Source organism: Lutra lutra, chromosome 7 (assembly GCF_902655055.1).
Source record: "Lutra lutra chromosome 7, mLutLut1.2, whole genome shotgun sequence".
Lineage (NCBI taxonomy): Eukaryota > Metazoa > Chordata > Mammalia > Carnivora > Mustelidae > Lutra > Lutra lutra.
The window spans coordinates 93,921,613-93,941,451 of record NC_062284.1 but is presented as its reverse complement, the minus strand read 5'-3'; the positions used below and the strand labels follow the sequence as shown (position 1 = coordinate 93,941,451).

The 19,839-nt window shown below is 37.3% G+C and overlaps 1 protein-coding gene across 2 annotated transcripts; it reads left to right on the top strand.

The window, feature by feature from the left end:
• The first annotated feature begins 1,268 nt into the window (after positions 1 to 1,268).
• Positions 1,269 to 18,731, top strand: FKBP3 (FKBP prolyl isomerase 3). 2 transcript variants are annotated; one of them, XM_047736060.1, is made up of 7 exons: positions 1,269 to 1,427; positions 4,327 to 4,428; positions 5,981 to 6,088; positions 14,677 to 14,812; positions 15,309 to 15,376; positions 17,010 to 17,107; positions 18,378 to 18,731. In XM_047736060.1, the coding sequence occupies exons 1-7, from the start codon at positions 1,320 to 1,322 to the stop codon at positions 18,430 to 18,432; spliced, it is 675 nt and encodes a 224-aa protein (XP_047592016.1). In that variant the 5' UTR covers positions 1,269 to 1,319; the 3' UTR covers positions 18,433 to 18,731. The 2 variants fall into 2 exon arrangements, with proteins under 2 accessions (XP_047592016.1, XP_047592017.1); XM_047736061.1 differs by lacking the exon at positions 1,269 to 1,427 and adding an exon at positions 1,529 to 1,807.
• Positions 18,732 to 19,839: the final 1,108 nt, after the last annotated feature.

Below are 19,839 nucleotides of genomic sequence, written 5' to 3'. Positions count from 1 at the left end.
CGGCGTTAGTCTGAAGTTGGTCCGCGGTTCAGTCTCTTCACAGACTCTAAATATAAGTTCCGTTCCCAGCGTGCTGGGCCCATAAGTTCCGTTCCCAATGACTGTGTCCCGGCCTCATTGCTAAAGTGATATTGCTTAAAATGATTTAAAAAAAAAATAGTAACTTTGAGATCCTAGGGACAACGGATACCCATTTTTGGTGTGAATTTAACGTTATCGAGCGAATATTTCTTATTCCTTGTTGGCTGTATTTTTAAAGATGTGAAAAGCAAAAGGTTTAGGTTGAATTAAATATCTTATTTCTTTTTCCAAGCCGAAAAAACAAAAATGCCCGATCTCTTTTTCACAGTATTTGGAAAGGCAGCCCATTATTTTACTATTTTTATTGTTAAGAGGGAAGTGAATGGTTTGGTCCCGTATTCGTGGGGAAATCCGAAAGCAAAAAATGTAAGGCTTTCCTGGCTCCACCATTACATCTTCATAATTGATATAAAGCAGTACGCGTCGGTGTGGTATTAGTCTATTCTAGCGAAAGCTTTCTACCTCAGGCTTGGATACAATTCCCGGCTTCTCCACCCTAAACCTTGGCAGCTTGGGAATAGCCTCTGTAAATTTGCTTCCTCGTGTACACACGAAATACACAGACCGTCAGGTTGTTTTGAGCATTAGTAATATCACTGTCATCATCCGCAAGCGGCATCCTGCAAGTAGCTTCTTTACGTCGCTTTATTTGGTCAAGTGTCTTGAACTTGCTTTTAAACAAACTTTCTCGTGTGTTTTTATTTCTTGGGCGGGGTAGGGAACAGTTGTATTTTAGTTTCACTTGGGTGAGTTTCAAAAGGGAGATTTGGGGTATGGGTTGTTCTGACGGGCAAGGACTGAACCTATCAGGTGTGAATTTTTAGGCTAAAACTAGGTAAAATGTGATTACAAGTCTGAATGTTTTTTTTTAAGCAGGTTATATATAGGCTCTTAAAGGGATAGCAGCCCGTCGGGAATACACAAGTGTAGGTAATGGTTGGTAAATACCACTACCAACACCCGTTGCTTCACGGGGTTCCAATTAAGCGCGGACGACAGCTCCAGGTAGTCCGCACAGTCCGTCCCAATGACCGCATCACCTGGATCACACCTGGACTCAACCGAGGCCTTCTACGCACCACAGCCTTGACGTCACTCAAGGACGCGCACCAATCCCGCCACGTCGCACCGTGACCCCGCCCCCTCGAGCTCCAAGCGGGGGTCACGCCACGCCCCGGGGGCGGGGCGATGCCGAACCTAGGCGGGCTGGCTCAGTAAAGCAGAGGCAGCGGGGGAAGATGGCGGCGGCCGTGCCACAGCGGGCCTGGACCGTGGAGCAGCTGCGCAGCGAGCAGCTACCCAAGAAGGACATTATCAAGTTTCTACAGGACCACGGTTCAGATTCGGTACCAGAGGCGGCGGGGCGGCCGGGCTGGTGCGGCTGAGGGACGCCTCACCCCCCCGGAGATGCCCGTACATTCCGTATTCCTCCGTGCCCCCGCCCTCGTCCTTCCGCGGCCGGTGGCCTGGAAGGCCGGAGAGGCCTCGCGTGCTCGGGGGAGCCAAGCTCCCGCCCTTCTGGGCTGCCCCATTTGGGCGGGGGTATCGGTTTTATTTCTTGGGGCAGGCAGGAAGAAATCGCATAATTAAAACCTCATTGGGGTCCTTGAGTGAGGGTGGAAGCCATGAAAAAGAGCTCAGGAGATACTGGGGGTGGGGACGGGTGCCCGAGCTCTAGGGACCTGGGTGAGACCCCTGCGGTGGAGAGTAGGCCATTACAGAAATGGTAAGGATTGTGAAGACTTTTGAGAACGGTATGTGCGTTTTGCTTTTTCTCATCAGTTACTAAATACTGAACACTAATGCGTGTAATTTTTAAAAAATCCGTAGATTGCGGTTTAACTTTTTTAAAATATCGACTCTTTACATGACCTTTTCACCTTTATACTGAGGGTAGTTAGATGCGCATTTAGTGTACAGTATCTCCCACTGTTAGAAACTAAGATGTATTTGGCATTCTTTATCCTTGTACGCCCTGCATTTTTCAGTCTAGTCTCCATCTTAACTACCCAACTCTGATCACAAGTGTTTTGGGGGGTTTCTTTGGTTTGGTGGGGTTTTTTTTTTGTTAGACTTTTTTCCCTTCGGAAATTAAGATCATTCATACCTCTCTTAAATTGCTGAACCACTGTACAGTTTGTGCACTCTGCATTCCCCATTTATGGGAAATAGAAACAGCAGTCTGTATGGTTTCTCAACAGTTTTTCATTTAAGTTCTAAACTTGCCTTAGAAAAATTCTTTCTGGGTTCTTCTGTAATGATGTTTATTTTCATTTTGAGGTGTCTTTTTTTTTTTTAAGATTGTATTTATTTGAGAGAGAGCACAAGCAGGGTAAGTAGCAGACCGAGAGGGAGATGGACGCTTCCCTGCAGAGCAGGGAGTGGGATGTGGGCCTCATCCTAGGACCCTGGGATCATGACCCCAGCTGAAGGCAGTCCCTTAACCAAACTGAGCCATCAAGGCCACCGATTTTGAGGTGTCTTGAAGGAAGGAAATAAAGTTATTATCTAGCAACCAGTTCCATACATCTAGAATAAGTATCCTGACATCAGCAAATACTTAACACAACATCTATAGCAAGAGTGTTTGGTGATACAGGGTAAAAGAAAGACCATGCCTTAGGTATTCCATTTTATACCATTTTTTTTTAAAGATTTTATCTATTTATCTGACAGAGAGATCACAAGTAAGCAGAGCAGCAGGCAGAGAGAGGGGGAAGCAGGCTCCCCGCTGAGAAGAGAGCCCGATGCGGGGCTCGATCCCAGTACCCTGAGACCATGATCTGAGCTGAAGGCAGAGGCTTAACCCACTGAGCCACCCAGGCGCCCCCATTTTATACCATTTTAATGGAGTTATTTTCTCTTAAGTCAATTCATATTTTCAACGGGAACAATAGAATAAACTAGGCATTATCATTTGTTAACATTTAATGCCTCAGTCCTGTATGTCATCAGATTCTTAGAGAACACTGTACAATCAAATGTAAGACTGGCCTATCGGGGACAATTTCAAGAGACTTGAGTTATCAAAATATTTTTTGATAGATTAATCTCTTAAGTGCATATCCTCCAGTATTCATTCACATACTTAAGCCTATATTTGACAGTCACTATTTTATTGATCATAAGATATTAAGGAGATGTTTGTATTTTGGATATTTTTGGAATCTTGCAAAAGAAATGACTTGAGTGCTAAAAGCAACTGATACTTCCATTTAATCAAAATAACCTTTCCCCATCAGTCTTTATCATTTAGAACATTTCTCTAATTGGGGGAGAGGGAAAGCAGAGGAGAAAAGAATACAGCACTGATAGTGTTAGAAAAGTTCTTTTATCAAAGGACAGCCAGAGGACAATTTCGAGAAAATAACAAAAATGAGGAATCAAGGACCAAAAGGCAGAAAAGGAAGCAGAATAAAATAAGGAAAACAAAGACATTATTAAAATCCCCACATTGCTTGATTTTGAGATGAAGTTAGTATTTTCATGTCCATTTACCAACGTAGTTTAAGTTTGCCAACTTTAGAGAAGTGGAATTTTGTTACTTTGGTTTATTAAGTACATTGTTATTAGTCCTGATAGCTAGTATTGAGTTCTCACCAGGCAACAGACTGTATGTTTAAATGTATTAAATGGACTATTGTATTTATCCTTAGAACAAGATGTTGTTATTAATCTTCCATTATGATATCGAAACTGAGTCTTTAGGAAAGCTTAGTCCTTTGTCTTAAGATCAGATAGCTAGGATTTTAATACAGATGGTCTGACTCCTCAACCTGCACACTCAACCACCCTATATCCAGCGTTGTGTAACAGTGCTTCCCAGTCAAGAATGAGTTACAGCTTTGTCTAGATAGGTATGCCCAACATGGTTGGAGATTCCTAGGACCATAGCCAAGTAACATCCTGCCAGTAGCAGCATCATCCAGTTACCAAAATGTGCTTGCTGTGTAAATGTTCTGCAAGTTCTGTAATGGGAAAAGCGTTAGTATGCAGCAGTGTGACCGCTACATAATATTACAGTTCCCAGTCTTGTCAGTAATTTTTATTAATACACTGTATTTTTTAATCTTCCTTAAATCTTTTTTTGTTATGAAGGGTATAAAATATATTTATTTCATTTTTTCCATCATAAGTAGTTTTATTGAAGATATAATTACTAACATAAAAGGTCATTTTTCTGAATTTTAGACCCTTATTACATGAGGGAGATTATTTTGACTAACCAGCTTTTTTTCTTTATAGTTTCTTGCAGAACATAAGTTATTAGGAAACATTAAAAATGTGGCCAAGACAGCTAACAAGGACCATTTGGTTACAGCCTACAACCATCTTTTTGAAAGTAAGGTGAGTATTGTTTCATTTCATTACCAGAATATTATTTTAGATATTTCATTTGCAAAAAAGAAGTTTTAAATTTATTTGCAGAATATGTTTAAGTTTTTCCACCTGGCATTTTTCTTAACTGTAATCACAAATGGACTAGCTGCCAAATCTAGCAACGTTAATCTGCAGGATGGCAGATACTGTGATATTTTGAAAGTAACCAAATTTTTAAAAATAATTCCCAGGATGCCTAGATGGCTCAGTCATTTGAGCATCTGACTCTTGATTTTGACTCAGATCACTATCTCAAGGTCCTGAGATCAAGCCCTGCACTGGGCTCCCTGTTCATCGGATAGTCTGCTTGAGAGTCTTTTCCTCTGCCCTTCCCCATGCTTGCATATCCCCATGCTCTACTCTCTCTCTCAAAATAAATAAATAAATAAATCTTTCAATAATAATAATAATTCCCCGTAGCTTAAATTAAGACAATAAATAAGGGTACTGAAAAGTCAAAAATCCAAAATTCCATTTCATTAATGAATTTAAAATCTTAGTTAGACTTAGGCTGACCCTTTAGAAAAACAAATTTTAAGAAATTCTCTAATACCTTTTCACTATGAAATGACCATCTTCCACAGCAAGGAGTCTTTTTTTTTTTTTTTAAGATTTTATTTATTTATTTGACAGATCACAAGTAGGCAGAGAGGCAGGCAGAGAGAGAGGGGGATGCAGGCTCCCCGCTGAGCAGAGAGCCCAATGCAGGGCTCGATCCCAGGACCGTGACCTGAACCAAAGGCAGAGGCTTAACCCAGTGAGCCACGCAGGCACCCTGCAAGGAGTCTTTATTAAGGAATTGTGTGAATTTTTTTTTAAGATTTATTTATTTATTAGAGAGAACACAAGCAGGGAGGACGGGCAGAGGGAGACGGAGAACCTGACTCCCTGCTGAGCAGGGACCCCCCACCAAGGGGTTTGATCTCAGGTCCCTGGGATCATGACCTGAGCCAAAGACAGAGGGTCCCAACCAACTGAGCCACCCAGAAACCCCAGGAACTGTGTGAATTGTATTCATATCTGAGTCTGAGTTGGCCTTTCTACATCTTTTTTTTTTTTTCCCTTTTAAAGATTTATTTATTCATTTTAGAGCAAGACAGAGTACAGGGGAGGGGTGGGGCAGAGGAAGAAGGAGAGAATCCCAAGCAGACTCCCCATGAGCATGGAGTCCAACACAGGGCTTGATCCCATGCCCCCAAGATCATGACCCAAGCTGAAACCAAGAGTCAGAGGCCCAACTGACTGAGTCACCCAGTCGCCCCTGAATTGTCCTTTCTGAAAATCTCCTTTTCAGCATTTATATTATGAGATGCTTTGAGGTTTCTAATTTGTTGATTAAAATGTTTAACATAAGATTTTTCCTTTGTTCTTAGGTAGTTTCCATTTATTTGTATTTGAGTTATATGGCCTATATTCATGATGTACATGTTCATTAAATTGAAAAGTTGAAAATCTAGATGTCCCTTCTAGCTTTTAGCCTGTTCTGAATATGGTAAACAGTAGAACATTTTCCTTACAGCGTTTCAAGGGTACGGAAAGTGTAAGTAAAGTGTCTGAGCAGGTGAAAAATGTGAAGCTTAATGAAGATAAACCCAAAGAAACCAAGTCTGAAGAGACTATGGATGAGGTTTGTATATAATATTATTTTATTTCTCTTGTGAATTTGAGAAAAGTATTTGTTTACAGCCCTGCTTTCTCATACGGGGTGGAGGAGTATGGCTACTTTTAGTGAGCCAAACACTGATTTGGAGTGTGTTATCTCCCTTAGGTATACTGAACCAGAATAAAACATGTAAGAACCAAAGCTTTACAGTTATTAAGCCTTTCCTATAAAATACCTCTAGCTTTGTATTTTATAGTTCCTCTATGTCTGACCAGAACTTCTGAAGTTCCAAAGCCATTAAAGGTCCTGATTTATAGCCAAGTTGGACTGAGTAAAAGATACTTCACTGTGATTATTTTTAGCTTTTTCTAATGTACATGGTATCCTTGGCCATAGAAATAGTCCAGGCTTGGCTACAGGGTGTGGAGTCATCTGCCTCATCTTTTGCAACATATGTTTTACATTTTGGTACAAGGGTTTGAAGAACTAGATAAAACCATTTCTGCAGATGGACAGCCTTAGTAGAGCCAAGGACAGCAGTTAGAACAGACGCAATAGAGCTGAATTGACTTTAATCTTGCCACTTCTGATAGTACTTGGTAACAAAGCTTATTCATTCTAGCAGTCTTAGTATCAGTGATAATAATCTAGTAATAATAGTATTTTTTAGGTCTTAAAAAGAGGTGCCACCTAATGATGAAGGTATGGCATTTGGATATTTGTAGACAGAGTGCAAGTTCAAGTATAGAATTATAGAAGTTTATATGACTGAAGCTAGTTAATTCACATGATATTTTCTTGTTGGTTGAAAAGCACAAATTAATGTTTGTGGATATGTAAACACAATAAAGCAATTTTGAGGTTTATCACATCTAATATTTGATAAATATTATATGCATTGGACAAATATTGAGCAGCTATTAAGATAAAAAAAGGCATAATAATTACTGAAAAGGATTGAAAAAACAATTGGTAAAATAGTTTACCCTCCAGAAAATTACAATAAAGGAGGTATTAGGCAACAGATTGTATATCATGAAGAGGTTAAGAAAAAGAGAGCTACAAATAGGGTATAAGGGCTGGAGACAATCTAGAGAGATCTTAAGAGGATCCTAAATTACATTCCTTTTTTTAAAGACCTCTTTTCTTAGGGGCACCTGGGTGGCACAGTTAGCTAAGCATCCAGCTCTTGGTGTCAGCTCAGGTTACGCTCTCAGGATTGTGAGATTGAGCCCCATACTGGGCTCCACGCTCAGTGCAGAATCTCCTTAAGACTCTCACTCTTCCCCTACTTTCCCAACATGCTTTCTCTTTCTTTAAATAAATAAATATTTTTTAAAATAAAATACAAATCTGATTCTGTAACTTCTCTTTAAAACTCTTAATTGGCTGTTCAGTGACCTGAAGGTTAAAAAAAAAGTTTCATAATGTATGCTACATGTATTTCCAGCCTCATCTTACACCGTTGCCTCCTTCACTTCTCCCCTGCAGACTGTACTGTTTTCATGCTCTACCCTACTATAAAAATGCTGTTCTCTTTATAAGCCTTCCCCTAATCACCTACCTCAAAGAAACCTCTCCCAGCTTATAGCCTACAGTGGGTTAGGTCACTGTGTCATTCCCATCTTAGACTTGTGCTTCCTCTTTAGGTCTCATAACCCATGCAGTTACACACATGACTATATTCTCTGTTAGAATGAGGGTCAGGACCAAGTCTACCACCATCCGAATGTATCTCCAGTTTCTAACACATGGAACATGTTCAAATATTTATTGAATAATAATAGGGATAATTATGTTAACATACTCTGATTTTTAGAGGCTATGATGTGATCCAGTTAACTCAAATTGTAATGATTACTCTCAAAGTTCCTTTAACTCTGTCTACAAGTACCTAGTTCAGATCTAGTCTCAAGAATGCAGTTCTTTTCATCACTCTGAAGTAAGAAATTGCTGTAAAACCAGGAAATTACTAAAAGCCAGGTCCATTCAAGCACACAATTCAGGTGTAGCTTTGGAAATGATCTGACTTCTCACCATGAACTAAGCAGGTTCTTGCAGTGAAACCCAAAATCAGATCAAATAACTACTACTGTGAATGTGTGTTATATAGGTCCCAGAAAGTCCAGTTTGTTTTCTGGCATCATCAAAACCTATACCTTCTGTCTCCTTGAAGATTCACAGTGCAAGTTAGCTGATGACAGCTCTGAGAAGTCATGCAGAATAAAGGCATATTTAACTTTCTTCAATGTAGTGATTCCCAAACTTAATTATGGTAAACCCCTTTTCTTTTCTAACAATGTTAACATTGCTAAGGAATAAGTGATCTCTAAAAGATACTTTGTGAAACACTGAAATGGAGACTATCCCTAGGCAGACTGGCACCTTCACCATTAAGACTGAGCTGTAATCACCAGTTTAATTTTTTTTTTTTTGCATTATTCTACGACCTAGATTTAATGTAGATAACACAACGTGCCTAAACATCTTGGGACAACAAATGGGAAAACAATGAAATGACATTAAGATTTAAAATATGGTTACTGTTCAGTAATTGTATCTTATCCATTCAAATAGTTAAGTGTGATTTCTTAAAGTCTTAAGATAGTCTAGTATTTTTTCATAAAAAAATTATGTAATCATTCTCATTTTGTTTTACCAGATTTTGTAAGTCAACCATATTTTTAAAATATTTTTCTGATATAAAAATAACATATGCTGTTTTTCAAATAGAAAAGTGGGGCACCTGGGTGGCTCAATGGGTTAAGCCTCTGCTTTCAGCTCAGGTCATGATCACAGGGTCCTGGGATCAAGTCCCGCATCAGGCTCCCTGCTCAGCAGAGAGCCTGTTTCCTCCTCTCTCTGCCTACCTCTCTGCCTACTTGTGATCTTTCTCTGTCAAATAAATAAATAAAATATTAAAAAAAAAAGAGAAAGTAATAGAAAAGTATAAAGAATAAATATTCCAACACCTAGAAATGAATATGTTTAACATTTCAGAATGTTGTCTTTGAATATTTTCTAAGTGCATATTGATTTAAATAGTTGAGATATTACTATAGTTAGAAATTACTATTGATTTTTCACTTTATAAGAATTTTTCCACATTATAAAAAATTGAGTATTAGATTACATAAACATGTGGTTATTTTGCCGCTGTGGATAATGGTGCATTGAATAAGTGCACAAAGATTTTTTTTCCTAAGCTTCAGATTACTTCTTGAGCATATATTTGTATAAATAGAATTATTATTATTTATTACACTTGTGATCTTTTTAAATTGCATTCCAAAGAGATGGCACCAGTTTATACTGCTACTAGTAGACACCTCACCATTTATAGTAACATTTTTCATTAAAACAACCTTGGAATGGGAGTGTCAGCAAGGAAGTTAATGGTTGCTTTTATAATAATACATGTACTCGTGCTGTAGATGTGACTTGATTTAGGGAGTCAGCCTAGCTTTAGTTGAAAGTGCTAATTCTTAGACTCTAAATTAAATAGGACTATATACTCTATCCACGCATTACTTTCTGGTAAAAAAGATGGAAAAAAGACTGTCAGGTCGCTGTTAATTGACGAAAGAAAAACAAAATGATTTGTGTAATACTTGGCATTCCATATGTGCTTGGGTAAAGTGGTTAAGAGCGTGGGACTTTACATGCTAGCGCCTGGTTTCCAGTCCTGCTCAGCCACTTAGGAGCTGTGGGTGCATAAGCAAGTTGCTTAACCACTCTATTTCTGTATTTCCTTTTTTGTAAAATAGGAATAATGTACCTAACGCATAAGGTAGTAACAATTAAGAGTTAATTTATGTAAAGCATTTGGATAGTGCCCAGCACATAGAGGGTACTCAGTAGTTGCTATTTTAATTGATATCACTAGAGGTTAACTATCATCAGTACTGTTTGTTTTTTTTAAGATTTTATTTATTTATTTGACAGACAGAGATCACAGGTAGGCAGAGAGGCAGGCAGAGAGAGAGGGGAAGCAGGCTCCCCGCTGAGCAGAGAGCCCCATGTGGGGCTCAATCCTAGGACCCTGAGATCATGACCTGAGCCGAAGGCAGAGCCTTAACCCACTGAGCCACCCAGGCGTCCCTATCATCAGTACTATTATTTGAGGTATTCAGGCATAGTGGAAGAACAGGGGCTTTGGATTCAGACAAGCCCACGTCCATATTCATTCTCTACTACTCATCAGCTCTGTTGCAAATTCCCTGAATCTCAGTCTCTTCATCTGCAAAAATGCAAGTAGGTAATACCTTCTTCAGAGGATTAAGAGTAAGTGGGATGGTATGTGTTACGTAGCTGGAAAATACTAGATGTTTAATGTCTTTTATTTTCTTTTCCCATTATTAAATGTTTTATAGTGTAAATTCTGTATACATACTTTAATTTTTAAAAGGTTTTATTTTAATTCATTAGTTAATATACAGTGTTACATTCATCTCAGGTGTGCACTATAGTAATTCCGCACTTCCACACATCACCTAGTGCTCATCACCACAAGTGGACTTCTTAATCCCCATCACTTGTTTAACCCATACCCCCCCCCCACCACCACTGACCTCCCCTCTGGGAACATCAGTTTGGTTTCTGTAGTTAAGAGTCTGTTTCTTGGTTTATCTGTCTCTCTCACTTTTTTTCCCTTTGCTTGTTTTATTAAATTCCACATAAGTGAAATTATATGGTATTTGTCTTTCTCTGACTTACTTCACTTAGCATAATACTCTGGCTCCATCCATGCCATTGCAGAGACAAGATTTCATTCTTTTTATGGCTGAATAATACTCCATTGTATGTATATATACTACATCTTCATTATCCATTCGTCATCAGTCAGTGGACACTTGGGCTGCTTCCTTATCTTGGTTTTTATAACTAATGCTGCTATAAACATAGAGGAGCATATATCCCTTTGAATTAGTGTTCTTCTTTTGGTTAGTACTCAGAAGTACAATTGCTATTTTTAACTTTTTGAGGAACCTCCATACAGTTTTCCACAGTGGCTGCACCAATTTGCATTCCTGCCAACAGTGTGAGAGGGTTCCCCTTTCTCCACAGCCCCACCAACACCTTTTGTTTATTGTGTTATTGATTTTAACCATTTTGACAGGTGTGAGGTGTTATCTCTAGTTTTGATTTGCATTTCCCTGATAAAGTGATGATGAGCATCTTTTATTCTTTTAAAGATTTTAGTTACTGATTTTATCAGAGAGAGCACAAGCAGGGGGATGACAGCCAGAGGGAAGGAAGAAGCAGACTCCCTGCTGAACAAGCAGCCTGATGCAGGACTGGATCCCAGGACCCTGGGATCATAACCTGAGCCAAGCCAGATGCTTAACCAACTGAGCCACCCAGGCATTCCGATGAGCATCTTTTCATATGTTTGTTGGCCATCTGGATTGTCTTCTTTGAAGAAATGTCTATTCATATCTTCTATTTTTAAATTGGATTATTTCTTTTTTAGGTGTTGAGTTGTATAAATTCTTTATATATTTTGGATACTAACCCTTTATCAGCTATGTCATTTGCAAATACCTTCTCCCATTCTATAGGTTGCCTTTCTGTTGTTTCCTTCACTGTACTGAAGCTTTTTATTTTGATGTAGTTTGATTAGTTTATTTTTGCTTTTATTTCCCTTGCCTCAAGAGACATACCTAGAAAGAAATTGCCACAACCGATGTTAGAGACCTTACTGGCTATGCTCTCTTCTAGAATTTTTATGGTAAAGTCTCGCATTTAAATCTTCAGTCCATTTTGAATTTATTTTTGTGTATGGTGAAAGAAAATGAGAGAAAAGTTTCACTCTTTTTCATGTTGCTGCCAGTTTTCCCAAGATCGTTTGTTGAAGAGACTGTCTTTTTCCATTGGATATTTTTTCCTGCTTTGTCGAAGATTAGTTGACCATATAGTTGTGGGCTCATTTCTGGGTTTTCTATTCTGTTGCATTGATCTGTGTGTCAGTGTTTGTGCCAGTACCATACTGTTTTGATCACAACAGCTTTGTAATACAACTTGATGTCCAGAATTGTGATGCCACCAGGTTTGCTTTTCTTTTTCAAGGTTTCTTTGGCTATTTGGAGTCTTTTGTGGTTTTATGCAAATTTTAGGGTTGCTTATTCTAGCTCTGTGGAAAATGATGTTGGTATTTTGATAGAGGTTACATTAAACATTTAGATTGCTTTGGGTAGTATAGACATTTTTAAATATTTGTTCTTCCAATCCATGAGCATGGAATGTCTTTCCCTGGGATCAGTGTTTTATACTTTACAGAGCAGGGTCTTTCACCTATTTGGTTAGGTTAATTCCTAGGTATCCTATTATTTTGGGTGCAACTGTAAATGGGATTATTTTCTTAATATCTCTTTCTGATGCTTCATTATTGGTGTATAGAAATGTAACAGATTTCTGTACATTGATTTTGTATCCTGTGACTACGGAATTCATTTATCAATTCTAGTAGTTTTTTGCTTGAAGTCTTTCACGTTTTCTGTATAAATTCTGTAAATTTTTTTAATTCTATATATTCTTAAACAGACTTTTTTTTTTTTTTAAGATTTTATTTTATTTATTTGACAGAGAGAGAGAGATCACAAGTAGGCAGAGAGGCAGGCAGAGAGAGAAGGGGAAGCAGACTCCCCTCCGAGCAGAGAGCCCGATGCGGGGCTCGATCCCAGGACCCTGGGATCATGACCTGAGCCGAAGGCAGAGGCTTTAACCCACTGAGCCACCCAGGCGCCCCTAATTCTATATATTCTTAAGTTTGAATAAGAAATTGCTTTTTTCCCAGAAGGAAGGTGGGTTGGAAGGATGGGTGAAGTAGGTGAAGGGGATTAAGAATTCACTTACTTTGATGAGTGCTTGAGTAATGTATAGAATTGTTGAATCACTATTTTGTACATCTGAAACTAATATAACACTATATGTTAATTACACTGAAAAAATAATTTTTAAGATTTTTAAAAATAAAATTAAAATGGGCTTAATACTAATACATTGACTTTTAAAGATTAGTTTCTTTAATGCATCATAATGAATATTTGAATAGTAGAAATAATAATTACACTGATAAGAACCAAACAGTATATAATGGGAGGTAGAACACAACGTAGTCTATAATGAGCTTTGTTTGGCATTATAAAGTATGGTAGTTTTTACATAAAATAGATAAAATAGCTCAAGTAATTATTTGAGCACTATTTGACATTAATAATTGTAAGGGGCAGTAATAAAGGACTGGCACAAATTATTCTTTCTCTTTTAACTTACTATCTGTTTACACTTCAGTTTATCATACATTTTTTTTAACAATAATAAACGGATACTCTTCACTGTTAAAGTACTGCCCCCCCCCAAAAAAAACAAACAAACTGCTTTTCTCACATATATGAATCCCCACTGATTAGCCTTTAGCTTCTTTAAGATTTTATGTATTTGAAGAGACACAGCAAGAAAGGGAACATAGGGCCGCTGCCTTCGGCTCGGGTCATGATCTCAGGGTCCTGGGATCGAGTTCCGTGTCGGGCTCTCTGCTCAGCAGGGAGCCTGCTTCCTTTCCTCTCTCTCTGCCTGCCTCTCTGCCTTCTTGTGATCTCTCTCTGTCAAATAAATAAATAAAATCTTAAAAAAAAAAAAAAAAAGGGAACACAAGCAGGGGGAATAGAAGAGGAGGAAGAAGCAGGCTTCCTGCTGAGCATGAGCAGGGAGCCCCATGCAAGGCTGTCTCAGGACCCTGGGATCATGACCTGAGCTGAAGGCAGATGCTCAATGAATGAACCACCTAGGCGCCCCACCTTTAGCTTTCTTTAAAAGCTTCTGATAATCCTGTTTTGTTCTAGGAAATATGTCTGTTATGATAATTTCTATAGATGATTCTGTTTATTGTATGAACTTACTTTAAAGTTCAGGAACAAATGGAATATTACTGTATTCCTTCTAATTGGATATAGTAAAAATATTTAGTAATGTCAATTATTGGTGCTAAACAACTTAGATTTTTGAAAAAAGTGTTTTATTTAATGTCTTACAGTTTTATAGGAATTAGATAGTAATGATATATTTTTTTTAAGATTTTATTTATTTATTTGACAGACAGAGATCACAAGTAGGCAGAGAGGCAGGTAGAGAGAGAGGAGGAAGCAGGCTCCCTGCTGAGCAGAGAGCCCGATGCGGGGCTCGATCCCAGGACCCTGGGATCATGACCTGAGCTAAAGGCAGAGGCTTTATTTAACCCACTGAGCCACCCAGGCGCCCCAGTAATGATATTTCTAACCTTGAAAAATAATGGGATTTATTTTATGGTTTGTTGAATAATAGAATTTTGTCAAAAGAACATTGGTTTCCAAGGTAGCTGGAAGTTACTTGAAATTATAGATAGGCTATTTATTAATATTGCCACAGACTTACAAGTAGATAGTTTTGTGTTTTTTTTTTTTATCCTCAGAGGTAAATAGTTACCAAATCTGTGAAACTTTGTGAGACCAGACTTGGGTCATATTGGCTATATAAGAATTCTCTTTGTCCAAAAAAAAAAAGAAGAAAAAGAATTCTCTTTGTCATCCTTCTAAAAGAAGGATGTGAGTTAACTGTGTTTTGTTTGTTTTTAGGGTCCACCAAAATATATAAAATCTGTTCTTAAAAAAGGAGATAAAACCAACTTTCCCAAAAAGGGTGATGTTGTTCACTGCTGGTATACAGGAACACTACAAGATGGGACTGTTTTTGATACTAATATTCAAACGAGTAAGTCTAACTGTAATCTTACCTTTCTAGCTTTAAGGCATTGCAAAATATGTGTGTGGTACATGAACAGTTGGCTGCACCTTTCTCTTGGCTGTCACTTTTTTCCAGAAGTCTTTTGCACCTGTGATTTACTTGGACTCAGAGGTCTTCAGTTCACTATTTATTGGCCGGGTGAATAAATACTTCTTGGTCATTGGGAAGCAAAAAATAAGCTTAATCGAAACTTGGTTAATATCCCAAAGTTGAGGCTTTCATATTTAATGTAAAAGGCAGAACAGAGTGCTGTTTTAGTAGTGTAAATATAGGTCCTTATTCTCTCCCTCCTTTTAGACCATAACTATTTTTACATAATTTTCTTGGTGCATTAGCTTTCTGAATCTTTATTTCTTTTCAAATGCATAATATGTTAAGTTCTAAAATTAAAGACTTAAAATCATTATGTTTTTCCATTGGAACTAAATTTCATCATGCACTATAAGAAAATTTTGTTTTACAGGTTCAAAGAAGAAGAAAAATGCCAAGCCTTTAAGTTTTAAGGTCGGAATAGGCAAAGTTATCAGAGGAGTAAGTAAAAATGGCAATGAATCATTAGATATTTTGGCACATGCTGCATGTGGTATGGTGCCATAATTAGGATTGGGGATATGATGAACAGTCTTTGGAGTCTGACAGATCAGGTGCTGTCACTGCTAACTGATCTGGCCCAGGTTTTCTGGGTCTCAGTTATGGACACTACAGTCTTCCTCAAGGTTGCTGAACAATTAAATGAGCATAACTACAATGCATAATATAATGAGACTCAAGTATTATTTTCTTTATGCCTGCCCCTTTTACTTTTCATCATAAATTCTTCATCAGAAAGTTTGGCTTTCTAAATTTATCTTTAAGACTCTTATAAAATGTTACATAGGTTGTTGTACCACTTTCACATCAAAGAGAAAGGTAAAATACCGGTTTCACTGAAGTACTTAATATAGAAGCAAACGTTTGTTCTGGGCCTTTTCACCTCTCACAACCGGGATTCAAACACTGGAAAAATCTTTCAAATATAAACATGCTTTTTTTGGCTACCCTTACTTTCATGAAGAGAGAATAGGAGGACACTTTGAGAAAAGGGGGAAGGTAGGATTGAGTTGTACTGACCAATGCAGTGTACGAAAGGAGGTAATAGAGCAGGGCTCATTACTGGCTTCACTGAATCAAGTTGTTATTCCAGGGCCCATTTATTATTAAAATGTCTTTATTCACAACATCAAACATTATAACTGAAATGCCGGTTAAATGCACTGAGAACCCTCCATGTTATTCTTTTTATTGTGGGTAAGCCCTAAAAAACAGCTCAGTCATATTCAGAGCCCCAAACAGATTATAAAACATCTTAAAACTAAAGGTTTAGTTGAAAATAATCCTAACTGCTACCTGATTATACCAAGCTAATCAGTTGCTTCCATGACTAATTTGCTTGTGTATTTCTTCTAGGGAACCGTATTAATTTCCATCATATAACAGATCTCTATCCCTTGAGTTTTATCAGAGTATATAATCTGTTATATCTACCTTTGCATCTTGTAGATTTAACTGTTTTTAGTAACTTCCTTTAAGATCCAGGGCATATGGTTGTCTCAGTTGGCAAAGCATGTTGACTTTTCTGGGGCTTGTGAGTTCAAGCCCCATGTTAGGGGTACAGTTTACTTAAAAGTTACGTATATTTATGTTTTCATGGAATGGCAACACAGAAACCTGTATCATTTCTTTGAATAGTTTTACCTTCTACAGAAGGTCAGTGCCATAACATGTAGTTTATCTTGTATGTGCCATCCTGACTCCACAATCTGGTGATCTTAAGACGATTCTGTTTTTAGTTTATCCCTCTAATATAAAGTCAGAAGTTTGCCCTGGGATATATCAAGTGTATCAAGTTTTTTATATTACTAATAAACTGGTTTCCATAACTTAAGATAGTTAACATTTTAAAAAGTTTACACTGTAGCATTTGAAGCATATATTGCACTAAAAAATTGTTTAACGTATCTTTTTTTTTTCATTGAGGAAATAAAAGACAAAGATTCACCCAAGGACGTTGCCTTACAATATAGTAAAATCCAGTAACAATGCTTTTTGGTATATTCAGCCTTCTAGATTTTCATGAATTTTTTTTTCAATTGTCATTAGTTTTTATTTCATGTTTTGCCTTTAGTGGGATGAAGCACTCTTAACTATGAGTAAAGGAGAAAAGGCTCGACTAGAGATTGAACCAGAATGGGCTTATGGAAAGAAAGGACAGCCTGATGCCAAGTATCCTTTTTTCCTTTGTGAATAAAGAAAAAAACATGAAGAAAGACCACCTGAATGTATAAAAGATATTGTCTAGGTTAACTTGGAGAACAGGATTCATGTCCAGACTAGTATTCCTGATATCTAGATGCTTCTGTATCAGCACCTTCAATATAGACAGGAGTTAATATTTTTCATTGAGAAAAAGTGTGCAAACTTGAGCTAGAATAGATTCTTACTTTTTTTTCCTCTTGAACTCAAGTTTTCTATTTTTAGAGGTAAACTATGAGGTTTTAAGTTTTCATCTTTGAAAGGCAGTTGTTACTATATGAAGGATTTACTTCAAGGAGTTAAGATGTCCAGTACAAACAACTGAAGCAAGTTATAGGATACAAGTATGGCTCATGGAAATTTTATGCTACAGTATAATTTCAGGCAATTAATGGGTACTCAAAGCTTAGAAATGGAACACATATTGAGGATTACCAGTTGTGAAGTTGAGGCCATGGGTCCAAAAATGTGTAAACATCTGTGATTACTACTAATGATAATACTTTTCTGATAGGCCTTGTTTGTGAAAATTCAAAAGCCATGCCTCCTGACCATGTCAACCAGAACAATCCAATAATTAAGTTAGAAGGTAGTTTTTTATGTTAGTTCCATTCCCATTGGACTAGTTGGATCAGTTAAAGTAAGTTTTAAAAAATTTGGAAGGCCTCTCCAATTTTATCAGTTAAGATTATTTGGGAATATAATAATCCTCTTCTAAACCTATCAAAACTAGATGGCCCAACTACAGCTCCCCCTCTCTCATGTGAAGCATCTCAAAAACAATCAAATAAAAATCACACTTCTCTGAATTCAGCATCTTAAAATTCATAGCAAATACAAGGCATTAGCTATATGAACTGTGATTTAATATAACTTATACACCCAACTAGATAGAAATTTTTTTTTTTTTTTTTTTTTTTTTTGGGGGTAAGCACAGAGTAGCAGTCTTCATTAGGTGGTGGCTAAATTGGGAGTACTGATGAAGCATCCAAGAAAGGAATATCCAAGTCCAAGCTCAACCTGTCTAGTCGGTCTGTACTGATAGGTCATCATCACCATTCACAAAGATATTTTTAGCAACCACTAAGCTAGTATGTACTAGCACCTCCATCAGTCATAAAGCTCTTCTCTTTGGGGTTAATATCCAATATCCATTATATATAATTCTAATTTTAGACTGAGGTTATTGGGAATGAGGAAGAAATAATTTTTATCAAATTTACCTTGACTTCTTCAACAGAATTCCACCAAATGCAAAACTCATTTTTGAAGTAGAATTAGTGGATATTGACTGAAATAGCCAGCAATGCTTCAGATATAATGACATCAGCAACAATAAGACATTGCCTTGAAGAGACTTATGTAACTAATTAGAGCTGGTTACTATTGTAAGGGAAGAGTCAACTGGAAAATTCAAGAGCTCAGATATTGTTTACCCAGTCCCCAACTTTTAATATATGTAATCCATTATAATTCCCTAAAGTTCAAAATATTTTACTACAGCTATGTAAAATACTGGTTAAGGAGAAATGACTTTCCTTTACCTCATGTTGTAAACTAAAAGGCTCAATAAAAACATATTCAGTGTCTTGCATTTGTTTGGTGTTAATATATAAATGTTCTGATGAGCTTAACCACAGCTAAGGCTTTATCAGAACAAGGAGTTATAGTAAAATTATCTAGACAGCTTTGCCAGGGACACTCCTCTTAAAATCTTTTCTCTTTTTCTAAAGAGCTTTTAAGACTTTTTTAAGATTTTATTTATTTATTTTAGAGTGCATGTACATGAGCTGGGGGAGGGGAGAGCGAGGAGCAGAGAAGAGGAAGAGAATCTGGAGCCAACTCCCCACTGAGCTTGGAGCCTGACAGAGGGCTCAATCTCCCAACGCTGAGATCACAACTTAAGTGGAAACCAAGAGTCGGATGCCCAACTGAGCCACCCAGACGCCCCTCCTCTTAAAATTTTAAAAGTAGCAGCCCTGTATAGTGAGAAGACAAGCACAGAAACTGAGGAAGCAAAAACAGCTAAATGGTCTAATTCTGGCAAGAAGATAACAACTAAATTCAAGAAAAGTATACTTCAAAACCAATGAATCACTAATAATGAATAAAGTTAATACTGCTAGGTGATCCAGCCCCCCTCTAATAAATTCATAACAATTTGTTGAGAGGAGTCTTCAGTTTTATTACAAAAATGAAGATGATCAGTTTGATCAAAATGAAAGCTTGCTCACAAGTTTTACATGAATATTCTAAATACAAAGTCTCCTGAAACAACATACTTTTGATATGATTCTCATTTTTTAAAAGGGATGCAAACATTCCATTTTTCATTTATAATCTCTATCCCAAGACATAGTATTTAATAGTGTATCTTTTCTGGCAGTTAAATCCAAATTCACAAGGATAATTGAAACAGACAAAACCTTGTCATCAAAGGTTAAAAATCCATTTTTTTTTACAGAGGTAAATCCTTAATAACCAGCCCTTGTGGATTTTCAGAATCTTGTACTATACTGACATGATTTACAGTCAGTTTTTTTTTCTTTTTTCCTACCCCTTAAGGCTACAAAACTGTTGCGAATGCATTGCAAAAGAATTCTAGACCACTTAATGCAAAAATCAAAAAAATAGTTCTCCAATAAAAAGTAAATTTTATAAATGGTAGGAAATATCTGTGGTAAACTACTAAGTGACATTTT